The sequence below is a fragment of the Nannobrachium achirus genome, assembly GCF_963921795.1.
Source record: "Nannobrachium achirus genome assembly, chromosome: 16".
Taxonomy (NCBI): domain Eukaryota; kingdom Metazoa; phylum Chordata; class Actinopteri; order Myctophiformes; family Myctophidae; genus Nannobrachium; species Nannobrachium achirus.
The window spans coordinates 49,195,799-49,212,193 of NC_137823.1; the positions used below are offsets into that span (position 1 = coordinate 49,195,799).

A 16,395-nucleotide genomic window follows, 5' to 3' on the forward strand; every position below is an offset into this window, starting at 1 on the left:
CTAATGGCTATAATGGCTGTATATAAAACTTATTAGACAAGTGGGTACTTGAACAAGATGTGTGCAGTTTGGCACGCACACTTATTTACTTAAAACCAGCAGCAGATACCTGCGCCTGAAATTATTTTGAGTGACGAAGGCGATGCGCTTGCTCCTACATCAGGATTCTTCGCTGTAGGGAACTATATCCGATGGCAAGGGGAAACCCAGGATGACCGGCACCTTCTCACAGCTGCAGGAGGCTGTCGGAACTCTAGTCTATTGGAGGACCGCCTGTGGTGCGCCTGCCAGCACCTGCTTTTCTCTCAGGGTGTGCTTCCCTAGCCTTTTGTCCTCCCAAACCAACTCACAAGGCTGTGGCAGTGGTTGGCAGATGCCAGGACATGCAGGCCTGCACACCACACACCTCTGGGGACCACTGCAGCTCCCAGAGATGCATTGCCATGTTCGCCTGGGGCTGCGGGGCCCCAGTTACTGCGAGTGGCCACGTGGTGGAAGCCTGGCAGGAGTCTGTTAACCTGGTGAGTAGCTAACCTGCCGATGTGGGTGAATGTTAACCTCTACACCTAACCCAAACCTCAGTAACCGTGACGCGGGTGAGTAGCTAACGCTGCCGACGCTCATAGTTGGAAGAAAGGCTCGTCGAAAGAACGAGATTTCCCCTTGGTGATGAAGAGGCTGTGTACTGGCAGGAGAAGGCTTACGCCAGGTGCTGCTTCCCCGTTCACTTCAAGTTAGCAAGCAGCAAACAAGCAGGTGAGAAGTAGGCATGCACCTTCCCTCTAACTACTGCACTGTGGGCAAGGCCCCCCCTACACACACACACACACCAGCTTGTACCCAACATATCCATCCACTCGGCTGGCGTGGTTGGGGCTGCAGTGCCAAGGAGCCTATGTGCAAGCCAAACCCAGTGTGGCATCCCACTCCCCCTCCCCCTCAGTGCACAGTTTCTGGCTTGCCAGTCAGCCAGCCAGCATATACTGTGACTGGAAGTCCTGCCTCTCTCCAGCCCACATGTGCCAGCTTACTACTGTCTATCCCATAAAGGCTGCGATGTGAGTGCATGTGTGTGTGTGTGTGTGTGTGTGCGACTGTGCGTGCGTGTTTGTGTGTTTGCAGGGACGAAGGGCTTAACCTAAAATCCTGCCACCCAGCTGCCACCACTGTCAGATGGTCTCAAAGACCCACATTAACAGATGTACACAAAAAGAATGGTCATATAAAAAGAGAGCACAGACAAGCATGCGTGCAATGTGCACAAAATACTGTTTCATAACACTGCAACTTCAAAATGGTGTACAGGCCAGGGTTCTAGTACGTATATGTGTGTGTACATACAGTATGCATTTGTGTACGCATATGAATGGTTCCTCTTTGCTGGTTCCTTTTCTGCATTGGTGCAAAGATCCTATGGGATGAAGACAGCTTCTCCTTCAGTATAAATATGTCGCCCTTTTAGCCAAGTGTAGACTGCAAGTTTACAAACCCACAGCATTGTGATGCCCTTGGCTGTTTGTAAGGAGCCACTCCAGGAATCTGGTGTCGGCTTACCCACACTGGGGAGGCGACAAGTGCAAACCTACAGTAGGACATGTCAACGGGAACAGAAGCAACTTGGCATTACCTTGTACCAAATTATTGGAGTGATGTATGTATTTCATCCATGGAACCTCATGATTGATTGTTGCGTGCTGGGGAGAGCTACAGCAGTTGTTCAGACTGTTCAGCTTGGTCTAATCTCTGTGACAATAAAACTGGGTCAAGTCATTTTTAGGCCTTTGTTATTGGAGGTTAGTTTCCTTTTATCAATGATGTTTGTTTTAGTTTCTATTCCCTCCCTAATTAAGCCATTGCCAAAGTGTCCTGTGGTCCCCGTTGCTGCCAATCCCCACTGTTGTCCTGTGGAGTGTGTAGACAACCATATGCCTCCTCTGAAACATATGGAGTCACCAGCCGCTTCGTTTCGCCCAACAGTGAGGAGTCTCACTTGGGAGAGTGCTGTAATGCACGTGGAGGGTCACACGATCTTCCCGAGTTCCCCTCCTGAACAGGAGCGCCCGTTCGATTGCAGTGCCAAGCCGGAGGTACCGCTGCCAGGAATTGAACCCTGGCCTCGGCGGCGGTGGATGAGGGTTTCATCACTATTGTCAACAGGAAACCCATTTGTTATTGATTGTAGATGGCAGTGAGTTTTGCCAATTTCCATGTTTAAAATATACCTATCAACATCTCAATAGTTATTGATTGTAGAGGGCAGTGAGTTTTGCCAATTTCCATGTTTAAAATATACCTATCAACATCTCAATAGTTATTGGTTGTAGATGGCAGTGAGTTTTGCCAATTTCCATGTTTAAAATATACCTATCAACATCATCTCAATCATCCTGGTGCAGTAAACAATTATTAAGAATTCATTTTGTGGAGAAAGAAGAGGAGGAATATGCAGGAGGGTCCACCAGCAGAACTGTCTGGAGGAAAATGATCATTGGACCTTGAAGTCATGGGTCTCTAATCCACACAGCACAATGCCTGAGTAGACATTAGCATGTTTATCCTGCATGAAACAGGGCTCAAACACACAACCATGATACCATGGGAAAGTCATGAACTTCTTGAGCTACTTAGTAAGAGGCTTTACACTATGACATGCAGTTAAGACTAAATTCTAAGAATATGTGTACTTAATCTAGACTATAGAGATTTCTGTGATGCTTTTTTTCTTTTTTTTAAAGATTGTTCACTCCAGTCCAGAAGTGATCAAACTGATGCTAACTGCAGCAATAGGTTGTTATATGAATATATGACACAAAATAAAATAAAATGACATTGACCAAATTCTGAAATTAACCACAATATATCAGACATAAAACATTTTGTCATTTATTTTCACTAGGCCGATCGATGCCCCTTGTCTGGTGTCCACTGGAAACGCATGCCCTGCGGTTAAGCAATACTGTTGTCAGGGTACCCATTATCATTGTACTTGGAGGCCAGTTTGTCATGTCTGTATGACGTCATATTGAGATGACATCAGGGATCTCCATACATGGGCATAAAAGGGACACACACAGACGATCGGTCCGACAGTGCTCGACATACTGTATGTGAGACAGTATGACACACACACACACAGATTCCTTGCATTTATAGATAGATGAATAGAGTGTTTGCGTAGAATTGTGAATTTAGAAGTGATTACAGTTTCTAGTGAATCATTTTGATGCCCTACTGTATATGCTATGTTTCGGATCATTGCAAACTCTGGCTGGATCATTTGTAGAGGACAGTCTGATTATGCAGTGTAACGAGTTTGGTGTCAATTGAGCAAAGAATGTTTGGAGGAGACAGATTTAATTAGCTTTACAGATTTGGAGAAAAACAGAGTGATGGACCTAACGGACATAATTCCTCATGGCTCAATTATCGGAATATTTCTGCTCACATGGGGCAACATTTTGGTTCAAGCTGCAAAGTGGTAGCACACACACACACGACTGGTTTATTATGAATCGTTTTAAACTTTTGAGGGTTGTTGTTGTAGGGCCACCATCAGGACTATTAGCACCAGGGGCATAGTTCCGCCGATTTAAAATGACTCCAATACAGAACTAAAACTTCCTATGATTGGCCGCTAGTGGCGCCGTTTCCCCCCCCCCGGCCGATCGCAAAAAGTATTGTTCTCCATTGAAGCCCATTCATTTTCCCCTTTCGTTTTCTAACCTTAATTAACACTTTCATACATACTTTATGGTTCCTATCGCTAGTTAAGAATTGCCTTTCAATGACGATGATATGCGTTTTGTGAAAATAAGGTCCCATTTATGTTAAAATTGATGATAAAGTTGCGGGGGGCGTGGCCAACTAAACTGATACCAACCGGCTGTGTTCTTCTTCTCCCATGTATCCCTGCGGTTGCACGTGACCGTTGGCAGCTAATAGCATCCTCTGGTGCTTTTACAATCTTGGCAACACCCATGCAAAGGACCCATATTGTGTCATTTGCGCTGCATAGAAACCAATGGCTTCGCTTTGTCCATATCTTTTATACAGTCTATGATTAGCCCACAGTGCCAGTTGAGGAAGTTTGGCATTGGACTTGACTTAAATGCAGCATTGTTTGTTTTTTCATGCATAGGAAAGCACATTTTATGGCAGAAGTAGAAGAAGAATGGCAAATATAAGAGGGACCAGCAGCAGATCCACCCGGCCGCTAATTATGTCCTAGCGGTTTGTAATTCAATTTTCTGGTTTAAAATTGCCAGGAAAACAGAGCAACAAATCCTGCCAAACTTCTCAGTAGTATAGATCCGGGCAGCTGGAAAACAGTGACACCCATAAACAAGGACTTTCATTGTTTTCCAAGAGATGCAATAAAAGTTAACTGGTATTACTCAGGCTAGTACAGTAAGGTATTTACAGCAAGTCTCAGGTTTCTGTCTGTTGGTGCTGGGAGGGTTGAACAGGGCCACGAATATAGACCCAAATGCTCAGGAATACTGCAAGGCAATTTGGAAATTAGCCAGTATTGCTATTTAAATCTGTTGCGTGTCAGGTTGTCTTGCCCTCATCCATGTGCACTATCTGGGTTTTTGCAGTAAGCGTTGTAATGAGCTATCCTCCTGTATGGTGATGTGATTGGTGTATTATGTTACATGACTAGAGATCAAAGTGCTTTACAACTAAAATGTGCACGTTCTACTGCTCACACACTGTACAATCGTCAATCCTCTGAACTGGAAAGTAAAATAAAAAAGGACCAGGTTCGCTCCATTTTGCAATATTGGAAAACGTGCACTTCTTCACACTGTGTTTTAGCCTCTAATGAATGAACAGTTTATGGTCTTTCTCCTTCCCTCCTGAACAAACACAGACCAGACCTGTTCATGATTACTAGCACTCATCCCATACAGTAAATGACTATTTCCTATGCTTATCTCCCAGATTTGTCATCAACAGTGGTCACACACATACATATCCAAACAATATTTCCCAATACAGCACATCATCTCTCTTCTTGTTATCAGCTCCCTCTCTCTCTATCAGCTCATTGCAGAGCACCATGACTCCACTACTTCCTCCGAGATGTGTAAGTCGATCCGGCCTTTCCGACAAGAGGAAGGTCCCATTAGCGCCAGCCAGGAGCACCCACGGGAGACGGGAAAGAAAAGTGCCCCCCCCCCCCCCCCCAGCCGGCATCATAACATTACTCATGAAACATTCACATCGCTATGAAGCCAAGATTGGTCACGCCAGCCTCCCATTGGCTGTGGGCCGATCGGCCCAGAACTGGAGACCGGGTTCCATTGGTGCGGTGCAGGGGAACGAGGGGAGGTGATCGAAGGTGGGGCGGGGGCTGCTCAGATCGATGGACCCGGCGTGTCCTCAGCCAACACAAGCAAGGGCAAGTGTTGCAGGGGTTTTCTGCCGCGATTGGGGAGACAACGGACTGACCGCATGTTTCCTTCTATGCATGAGGAGTCCAAGTTGCTTCTTTTCACCCGACAGTGGGGATTTCCCCGGTTTGGACGTAGCGTGTGGAAGGAACACGTTATTTCCAACCAGTTCCTTTTCCCTCCATCAGGCGCCCCAGCTGGCCAGGGGGAGGCATTATAGAGACCAGGATTACTGCATGTTTTTGTGAGGGCATCTACCGTAGGAGAGACGGGGAGAACATGCAAACTCCACACAGAAAGGCCCTATCACCAACCCCACCTAGGGTGTGGGCGCTGATGACGCGGAGGGGGGAACACGGCACGCCCCCATCGCCCACAGCCTCCAACAAAATCATATTTGATATCTAAACTATAGCAGTAGCCAGGTACTGTATCTGACCTCTACTGATAAACCAAAGAACCCAACAAATCCATACCAGTGGCCAGAGAGTGCTCTTACATTTTGCTATGGAAATGAATTTAGACGTTGGATTTGTACAATGTTTTGAATGTTATGTTGTCTGGTGCGAGATGACCTTTTCTGCCTCACAGTCATTAATATAGGACTCTGGGGAAAGCTTTGAAACTGGGTTGAAACTATGGAGAAAGAGGCATTTGCTGCTTATATGGAAGCCACTGAACTCAAAGTGACTTTGTCCTATAAATCATTTCCTGGTCTCTCATGTATACCGCATTTTACCAAAGGTTTTGACATGATTTATTTGAAATGCCTGTTGGCAGTCTCCTATTTGGGCTGCAACTTTGGTTGTTTTTCTTAAAGTGATCCCTGACTAATACGACAAATATGTCTTAATACATTATAATTGTCCTCTATAACTACAATGTAAAATTAAAAACACCTTAAATATTTTATTTCTTCTAGAAATAGCTAATCTTTCACTCAGTAGGGGAAATGCCTGTCGCAAGTTGATGATGTCATAAATGTCATGTGTCATTTTTATGGCATGCATGTGCAAAAAAACTAAACACGAAAACATTTGAAATATTGATTTGATGCTCATATTAACCATAGGAAGTATTAAGTTTGTTTTTATTTTCACATGCATGCCATAAATTCCATAGGGATAGATCACACTTGACATTTATGACATAATCAACTTGCGACGGGCATTTCCCCTATTGAGTGAAAGATTAGCTATTTCTAGAATAAATAAAATAATTGAGGTGTTTTTAATTTTACATTGTAGTTATAGAGGACAATTATAATGTATTAAGGCATATTTGTCGTATTAGTCAGGGATCACTTTAAATCAACCTTTTGTATTGTCATATTATTAACACTGCAGGCTGCTTCAATAAATAATTTTGATTTATTTACCTAAAATTTAAATCAGAACTTGAACAGGAAGATACTTAAGCAATTTAGCATAAAATAAAAAATAAATAAAATAACAAATAAAATAATAAACCAGTCTAACCCCTTTCTGAATAATATACATCATATGCATGTTCACCGTTTTATCTTTGACCACCACTTGTTAAGGGATGCTTTTCAATCTTTTTATTTTGCGATGTCCCACTTTGAGAAAACATGATTGGTATTAATTGGAGGCAATTACACTGTTAAGAATAGTGGGGGGAGGGTGCATCTGACAACTTCTGAGGCAAGTCATTTTGGATTTCGAGCTGGAACCTCGAAAATACAAAACTGCATGATAGCAAACAAACAATTCGCTTCATTTTAAAGCCTTCAACCAAAACATCAGGCTAAAAAGGTGAACGTGACAATGTATCATTTAACCCACATTTGACGTAATGGCTCACATACATAACACCAAAAGCCATTGTGGATTACCTGGGAATCAAATCTCCAATGAAAGCAATGTGAAACAGGGAGAGCACTTTACTGAGGCGAATAAAACACGCCACAATACACCACACAATGTTTTTAAAGAGTTACTTTCCTTAATAGTGAAAACAAACTAACATAAAAAGATGACTATTCATTACACAAATAATGCATACACGTTACATTAAGGCACCTGAAAGTAAAGGGTTTGTGATGGGTTTACAAATGGCTCAACTAGTCCGAGTTAAAAAATAAAAAGAATCTTAAGGCCATAATGTTGTGAGCTTTGCAATAGTAACTGTCAACAATCCTGTTCCATTTGCCATTAATTCAACACTCAAATACAAAATCACTGACATCTTTCATGGACAGCCATTACATTTGTGTCAAGTTAACAGTGAATGGACAGTTAAATATTGATGGTGATGAAACTGGAAGAGTAGTGTGTTTAGTATCATACCAACACTGACCAAATAATAACAACACTTTTCTAAATCACTCACAGGTCAAGCACAGCAGACATTTATCAAATGTACAGTATGTCTACTCAATGCATACAAGTGCAATAATATTTAAAGAAGCAATGGCCTTATTTGTGTTTGAAATCTTGGTAGACAATTCTGCTTATGTCTTGCTAGCATGGACATTGTTAAATCATTTTTAATAGTTTGTGCAAGCTGGTAAAATATATATTATATATATATATAATGTAGAGAGGGCATTAAGATAAAAGAATAACTGGTTTTGGGTTAGCATGTAAATACTAATATAATGTATTCATTCATTCAAATCTATTATAACAAATTGAAGAGTTGCTCTAATTTCACATTACATCAAAGGAACTTGCCCCAATGAACAGGTCCCCACAGATACAATGTGGTGAGCATTGGCCAAAATACCAAAAGGTACAAGAGCCAATAGTCACTGAGTTGTTGATTGCTGAATGCATTTATCACCCAAACTGTATTCTTCCATCTCTCAGGGGCATGCCTGAAGCCTAATGAATGCTCCGTCGCACAACGGTGTAGCATGCTGAAAACGGCAGACCTACAAGCTTAAATGGCTGTCTTGTTTTTCTTGTATTTGTGCATTTATTGTTGTAAGTGGTAATGGTGTAAATACTTGGTGTAAATATTTATGTCCTGAATCTTGTTTTGTCAGAGCTGCAACAAAATTCTGTGCAGAAACTAAATACCACCAACCAGGTTGTGGTGGCAATAAAAGTATCTTGTATCTTGTACAACTTGTCACTTCTGCAACACATTGTGAGCTTCTATGTCTGCTATTTTTTATGTGCAACGCCGTTGTGCAACAAAGTATGAATTGGGCTTGAGGTTCATTGACCATTTATAAACCCTTCAGAAAGTCCTTCATAGGTGGTACCTTGTTGTAAAGCTTCTTGACTGTGGGAGGCTGGATATGATTCTCTGTTATAAAACCTGCCTATTTCGACTGGCATAAATAAAAGGAATGGCATTGTAAAAAACAGAAAACAAACAAACAAAAATAAAATAAAAATCATAATAACAATAATAATTATAATAACAATAATAAAAATGTGTGACTCCTTTTTTAAGTTACTAAACTCAAATATACACAGCGACTCCTTTAGTATTTACAACATATGTACACATATCTTTTTTTTTTTTCCTTTTTCTTCTTTGATCAAATACCTTAAACGGCGTTGCTGTGAAACTGAACTCTCCAGGTGTACGATTGCTCTCTTTGTCGGAGACCTTCGAGAACGAGAAAAAGTCAAATTGGGCAGCGAGACTTGCAAGCCTCAAGAGTAGAGGCTCGTGGAAAAGGCACTTGCTACCAACTGAAATACTGCAAAACATCTTTAAAACGAGAGCTTTCAGCCGAGATGAACTGAGAGACGTGAGGAAGGGAGAAAATAAAAAGTAAATGGAAGGCCACGTCTTAAGCCTAATTAATACTACATAGTACAACAGTGCTACCTGCCAACAATATATATATATTGTTTCCGGTTAACAACGCGCTGCAATGCGACCCATCGTTGACTGAAAATAAGTTCTTGTCGGCAAGCCACACTGTGGTGCGATGGAGTATGAATGAAGCTTTAGGCACTGGGGCATCTCTCCCCTTTTCTCCTCTCCAGGCCATGTGTTTTTGGTAAGGCTGACGCAGGATGGCTGCAGGCGGATTGGCAGGCAATACCAGGAAGTTACAGAGCAAAAAAGGGAGGGTCACCACGGTTATGACAATCCCCTTGAACCCCTTCCACTGTCCGTTGAAAGGATATCGGCATCCTTTCGAAATCTGTGCCCCCCCCTTCCCATGAACAGGAGCCCCATGACAAACAAAAATCACAATCATTGTAAACAAAAACTTCCTTTATACAGGTTCAGTTTGCTTCTCATTTAGACCAGTCATCATTGCTTGAGTGGTAACAATTCCAGGAACGAAAAAAATTACTGAGGCCTTCTCTTCGCCTCCGCAGAAACAGTTCTGCCTCATCTGTACATAATGAAAAAAATAAAAAATATATAGACGTGAACTAAAGCCCCCCAAAAAAAGGATGTTCACCTCGTCCTCGCACTCGGACGCAAAAGAAAAGTGTTCTCACAGATGACAGTGACAAAACGAAGGAACTTAAAATATGAAAAACTGAAAATGGCTTATTCAAACTCAGCCTTTTTTTTCTCTCTCGCGCTCTTGTAGTCAAAAAACACGATGAACGATGAGTCACCGACTTGTGGCTCCTTTGCTCGCTGTATCTTGCGAGTCCTTTGTTTTTATACACAGTGATCTCTGAGGTCTGGACCCGCCAAGCTCGCGTTGACATTATTCCAGTGGTTGTATTTGGGGCTGAAGATGGGGGTCCGATGGGGGGCTTTGGGGGGGGAACCCGAACTCTGCGAGGTGCAGATCACGCCTCCTCTGTTGGACTGCCCCGCAGCCTTAGAGTACTTACAGGCCGACCGCTTGCCCGCCTCCGCCCCGCCTTCCTCCACTTCCAACTCTCCTTCCGTCTCCGCCTCTTCCTCCTCCTCCTCCTCCTCATCGTCCTCCTCTCCGTCACACGTCCGATAGGAGGAGCCCATTAGCTTTTTGCGCTCCTGCTGCGCCTCCCTGTTGCTTTCCTTGAGCGACTGTGGCTGTGGCCGGGCGGCCACCGGCCGCAGCGGCTCCCACTGGTTGTTGACGGTGTCGTCGGCCGCCGCGCGGGTCAGCCTCTCGCGCTCTTTTCGCCTCTTGCGCGTCCACCAGACGCACACGATGACGCAGAACAGACACAGCAGGCAGAAGACCACGCACAGCACGGGCACCAGGTAGTCTGTCGACCGCCAACGCAAACACAGAGAAGAGACGGAAGATGGGAAAAGGAAGAGACATGGACATCGATAGAAAAGGAAAGGGAGACGTTTGAGATTATTCACTGAACCAAAACTACATTTTTACACGTTGGTGAAATCCAATGGTAAAGGAGTAAGGCATAAAAATGAACAGGTCTATGTCATGTAACTAACTCCAATTTATTTGACCTGTGAGGTAAAACCAAACTTTGCAGGCAGTGTGCCACATCATTATTGACAGTTTTCTAATGATCCTTTTTCACTTAATGAATGCAATTGGTTCCAGCAGTTCACACACTGCCTTTAGTCTAATGAGCTGAATGGCTTCTTATAAGGAATTGGATGGGGCCAAAATAGAACCCCTGTGGGACACCTATTTAAACGATTACTCACCCACTGAGGGGGGCATGACCTGCGTTTCCACTTTGACCTCGATGATGGCTAGCATTACGGTGCTATTGTGGCGCTTGGACAAGGTGCCTATGATGGTGCTGGCCGCTTCCTGGATCAGACTGTGATCTGGTTGGTCCTCTGGCTGGAACGACTAAGAACCACAGAGGAAAGGAAAAACAGGAGAAAAAGGGAAAGACAACAGGATGTAGAAAGGTAAATTATATATGCGTGCCTTTGAAAAGTTTTCTTTTTTGCTACCGAGATGTGTTTTGTGGCATGTGAATGTGTGTGCTGTAGTCATGTCCAAGTAACCATACTGAAGAAGAGAAACACGCCACAAAGTGTGGTGATGGTGGCTGACAGCACATCGTCTATAAGGTGCCATTTTCCACAAAAGTGCGATACTCCCTTTTAAAACCGCATGTAGCTGAAGGGTGTGAGGTATGAGATGTAATGTTTAGGTTAGGTCAAAATTATATATAGAAAAACAATGAGTGAATAATTTCTTTGTTTTATAATCAAAATCAAGCTGTCAGTTTAAGGACGTACAGTACTTTGAACTCTTTAACCAAACTTAAAACGCTAGTTCATGTTTGTTTTTTTTTGCTTGCTTAATGCATACTTTTAGGAAAGGCCAAAAGGTTTGCGGAGGCAGGAAACAATGTTGAAGATCAGGTGAGTGTCGACTGGACGGTGACTTACTATGGCCACCTCCACAGCGTCCTGGTTGGAATGAGAGAGGTCACAGAGCAGCAGCAGGGCGTGGTCCTTAGCCACGGTCCGGGTGTCAGGGAGATACCTCAGCTCTGAGCACACACTCTCCACTGTGGTTCCCTGGGAAGACACACACACCATATCTTGTTATCAGGTGGAAACCTTGTATGTCCTAAACTGTTCGTTTTGTGTTCATCACTTCACTTCAGTCATCACTTCATCACTGTGTTCACTCAAAAAAAGTATTTACAGTTAGTGAAAATAGCTGATCTACAAGCACACAACGCCTCCCACTGCAAGGCGCTGTGTGCTTGTAGATCGGCTATTTTCACTAGTCTTGTGCGACAGTCTTCTATGGTGATGCAGGGCTTTACTTTATGAAAAAGCCTACAAATTTGAAACTTGGAGAAACACGCGCCACATAGTGAACTGACCCAACAGAACCACTGGGGGCAGGGCTGGGCGATACCACTTCAAATCAATATCAGGATTATTTCTAACTTTTTGTGAAAATAGAAGATCTACACTAACTACTAACTAAAAAAAAAAAGAAAAAAAAAGAAAAGAAAAAGTGCTTCTCGGTTATTTCACTAACCTACATGAGTAACATTAAGCCGGTTCTAATCTTACCCTAAATAACAATTTCAATACATGTCCAGTTAATTGCCCAGTCCTAATGAGGGAGCAAATGTGTTCCAAATTTTGAATAATAACATAATAATTCCAAATAATAATTAGTTCGACATCCACTAGTACTCACTGCTGGTACTTTATCCTTGTTGAAGATGAGTGTTATGCGGGCACAGCTGTTGTCCAGGTGCCCACTGTTGGGCTGGCATTTGGTGGGCACTTGCGGCGGCGGGGGTCCCAGGACGGAGCACACGCCCCACTGGTGGCATGGCGGGGAGAAGCAGGTGAGGTAGCTGTGCTCCACACACTCCCGACCAGCCGGGCACTGCTGCCTGCGCTCCGGGCCTGAACTCTGGAGCAGACAGGGACGCCGTCCACACACCACCTGACATTGTAAAGGGAACAGAGGCATTATTACTTCAACCGTTATTTTATGCTTTAACGATTGAAAAATAGCAGATATACAAGCTCACAGCTGCGAGCTTGTAGATCTGCTATTTTTGGAAAAACCTGTGAAAAACTTTTGCAAGTCTTTGAAATTTTTGACCCGATTCTATAAATGTCTTCTAAATCCTTCTTCTAAATCAGTGGTTCTCAAACCTTTTCATGTCAAGGACCCCCAAAATTACATGTATTTGGCCGCGGACCGCCATCACAAAATATGTTGTTCCAGGGACCCCCGGAAGCAAATATTTGACTTACAAATGTTCGCTTTTAAAAATACATATAAAGATTTGCAAAAAGAAAAAAAGAAATCATTTTTTTCTGGGGACATCCATACATGGAGATGGAGGCTCTCCATGTATGGATAGCAACGGACAGAATGGCCCATACAAGGAGATACAGTATGCAGTGTTTGCACCGCTCACTTCGCACAGGTGTGATACTTTGTCATCATACTACAATGTCACACAAAAGTAGCAAAAACAGCTGATCCACAAGCTCAAGACGCGTTGTAAGCTTGTAGATCTGCTATTTCTGAAAGGTTTTTAGTTTTTTTTGTTAAGGTCTGAGTTTAGGTTTTATAAACGCTGAACCAATGAAAATGCGACAAAATAACAACTGCACTGGATCCATCAACCAATCAATCAGCAAGGTGACGGCGACGATATGTAGACAGTAGGGCATTCACCAAATATTCGAATATCAAAGACACTACTTGACGTTGTTCACCGAAGTTGAATATTCGCTTATTTATTTATTTATTTTGGGTTTTCTCTTTAAAAAATATATAGTTTATAAAGCTTGGCGAGATAGGAAGTCATAAGAATGAATTGTCAATGCCCCTGGTGGATGAATCTGTTAATGCTCTATACCAGGGCTTCTCAAACCTTTTTAGGCCGTGACCCCCAAAATAAACATATTTGAACTGGGGACACCCACCCTGACAAGCACTTGGAATTGTGGGTATTAATGTGACTCGGTTCCACAGATAAATATTGTGAAAATAGCAGATCTACATGCTCACAACGCCTCGCAACGCGAGGTGTTGTGAGCATGTAGATCGGCTATTTTCACAATGTTTGCCTCTTGCTTACTTAATATTTGACAGTTTGGCCAGTCCTGTAAAAATCTAAAAATCACCATTCGTGAATGCCCTAGTATTCGGTAGTTTCTTTGGGAGTTTGGGAGTAGTTACCTTTGTACAGTTGACCTTGCCGTTGCCACAGTGACAGCTGTTGCATTCCTCCTCCCAGTGGCTCCCGTGGGGGAACTGCAGCCCTGTGTGGTAGCAGGGCTTCCCGATGCCAATGACTGTACAACGAGCAAAAGACACAAATCCACACGTTTACCAACCCAAAACTCTAAACCAAGAGGGCCCGGGACCCCTAGGGGGTCCTCAGAGTTGCTACAGGGTGTCCTCCAAATCTTTGTATGATAGAAACTTGTTTTTTCCCTTTTTTATATTAACCACTTGAACCCTAGCGTCCATATTCTGAGAATATGGACGCTTTAGCCAAAAATAGCAGATCTACAAGCTCACAACGCCTCGCAGCAGATCGACTATTTTCAGCAAAGAGCTTTGGTGTAGAGGGGGAAAAGAGCAGACTAAGTACATAGTGAAAGGTCAAGTTTATTAAGTATTGACGGTTCAAGTGGTTAAATATCAGAAAACGCACATTAACATGAATGATCTGATCTTGCTGTCAAACAATGAAACTATATGGAATCTATGAAAAGGTTGTGGGGGCTTCATCTCTTTCTCAACTAAGGAGTCCTTGGCCTGAAAACGTTGAAGACCCCTGCTCTAAACGCATCATTGAATGAATGAATGAATGAATTGGCGAAAACATGCATGAAATCAATCAATCAAACCAACGAGGCGGTGATCAAAGAAGAATGGATGTTATTTACACTCTTGGCATCGGAGGCCCGTTCTTCCGAGTGGACACACGCAGTGGAAGCCGTTGATCTCGTCCACGCAGGTGGCGCCGTAGGCGCACGGCGAGGACTGACACTCGTTGATGTCTAAACAGAGGAGAGGGTGTGTCACTCATTATACAGTGCCGCTATCATTATCGGATTAGCACAGGTCACATGAGGAAGACTGTCATGATAAATAACAAGATTAGTGCCGTGAACTCTAAAATTAAACCCCAACAAAATAAGGGGGGAAAAAAAGATCAGATGACGGATAGTTGGGTCAATTCTTTGCAGTTCTACGTATGCCGCTAAGTCCAAAGTGCACGCGTGCCAGCACGTTAATATCTTTCACAAGAGTCTTGGCAGGGCCGTTTTTGTCGCTTGCGCTGCACGGCTCCTTGAGGGAAAGGTATCATTATGCAGTCCGTCAAGCGTGTGCATACAGATGTGGTCTCCGTAGCCTTTGTCGCCCCCGGATTTCAAATGCAGACGCAAACACAGTAGTGCCGTGTGTGAGAAAAAAATAAATAGATATTCAAAGCCTGACAAAGGTGAACACTGGGCTGGGACAAAACAAAGAGTAGGAGAGGGAAGAATTTCAGGGTCAGTGGGTAATTTGTCTTCTTGTGTGTGCACTGTGTGTGAGTATGGAGGAGGAGGGACGACCCCTGACCCTTGGGGGTTAAAGGACTGGAAAGGGGGCGGGGAGGGGGCGTCCCGGGGCCTGACATTTAGGTGTCGAGGTGTGCCACTCCCCCAGTGTTGTTTTTGACAGCAAATTTTGATTTAGTTTTAGTCATAGTCTTTTGAATAAAATGTAATTTAGTTTTAGTCATAATTGAGTCACCTGAAAAGTTTTCGTTTTAGTCTGACGAAATTGTCAATATATTTAGTCTTAGTTGTAGTCATCACAGCTTAGTTTTTATTTCGTTTTTATTTCGTTTTCGTCAGTAAAAAACCCGCAGTCGACAATAATTTTTCGTCATAGTTTTAGTCGACGAAATCAACACTGCACTCGCCCTCTTCCTTCAGTCCTCCATTCTTCCCTCTCGCCATCCCTCCCCCTGGAACTCTGCCACGGTCGTTCCAACGTCCAGATTGGAGAATCTTTGTTTGCCGTCGTTTTTCATGAGTCACGGCAGTCCCCAGATGCAAAAATAAATTGCCATTTAACTCCATCATCAAGTCATATCGGCCACTCACTGATGCGGCAGTCAGGTCCGGCGAATCCCGGCGCACACTCGCAGCGGAACCAGTTGATTCCGTCCACGCAGATGCCTCCGTTGTAGCTGGGAGGGAGGGGGAAAAAAAAGACACAGGAAGGAAAGGGGAAACGCAGAAAGAGAGAGAGAAACGATTAGATATAGGGCCGTATCCTTTCCAGCTGCAACAAAGCACGGTATGTATGTATGTGCTGTGGGGTGGAGGGGGGGGTTTGGGTCACAAGGCTCAATTCAATTCATCAATACAGCCCCCCCCCCCCCCCCCCCCCCCCCCCCCACACCTTTCAGATGCTAATAGGCGTGTCCGGTCCCCTCCCCTCCCCTCATCATCCCTCCATCCCGTCCCTCCTCAAAGGCGCTGGCCAGCTACTCACCCCCCCACCCCCCCACCCCCAGGTCGCAGGGGAAAGAATGGACGAAGCCCCCCCCCCCCCCCCCCAATCCCTCCATGGGGGCAAGAGGGACTCTTGTGTCCAGCGGGATCTCATTGTCGTCCGTCTCCCCCG

At 43.9% G+C, this 16,395-nt stretch overlaps 1 protein-coding gene across 1 annotated transcript in view; it reads right to left on the reverse strand.

Annotated features, from left to right (window-relative positions):
- Positions 1–10,004: 10,004 nt before the first annotated feature.
- Positions 10,005–16,395, reverse strand: part of jag2b (jagged canonical Notch ligand 2b) — a gene marked incomplete at both ends in the record, with an annotated part of 59,249 nt that continues 52,858 nt past the window's right edge. The window contains 7 exons of the mRNA XM_080745131.1: positions 10,005–10,546; positions 10,959–11,109; positions 11,661–11,792; positions 12,433–12,687; positions 13,942–14,057; positions 14,658–14,771; positions 15,870–15,955. Coding sequence (XP_080601257.1) covers positions 10,005–10,546; positions 10,959–11,109; positions 11,661–11,792; positions 12,433–12,687; positions 13,942–14,057; positions 14,658–14,771; positions 15,870–15,955 — 1,396 coding nt within the window. The remainder of the gene's footprint in view (positions 10,547–10,958; positions 11,110–11,660; positions 11,793–12,432; positions 12,688–13,941; positions 14,058–14,657; positions 14,772–15,869; positions 15,956–16,395) is intronic.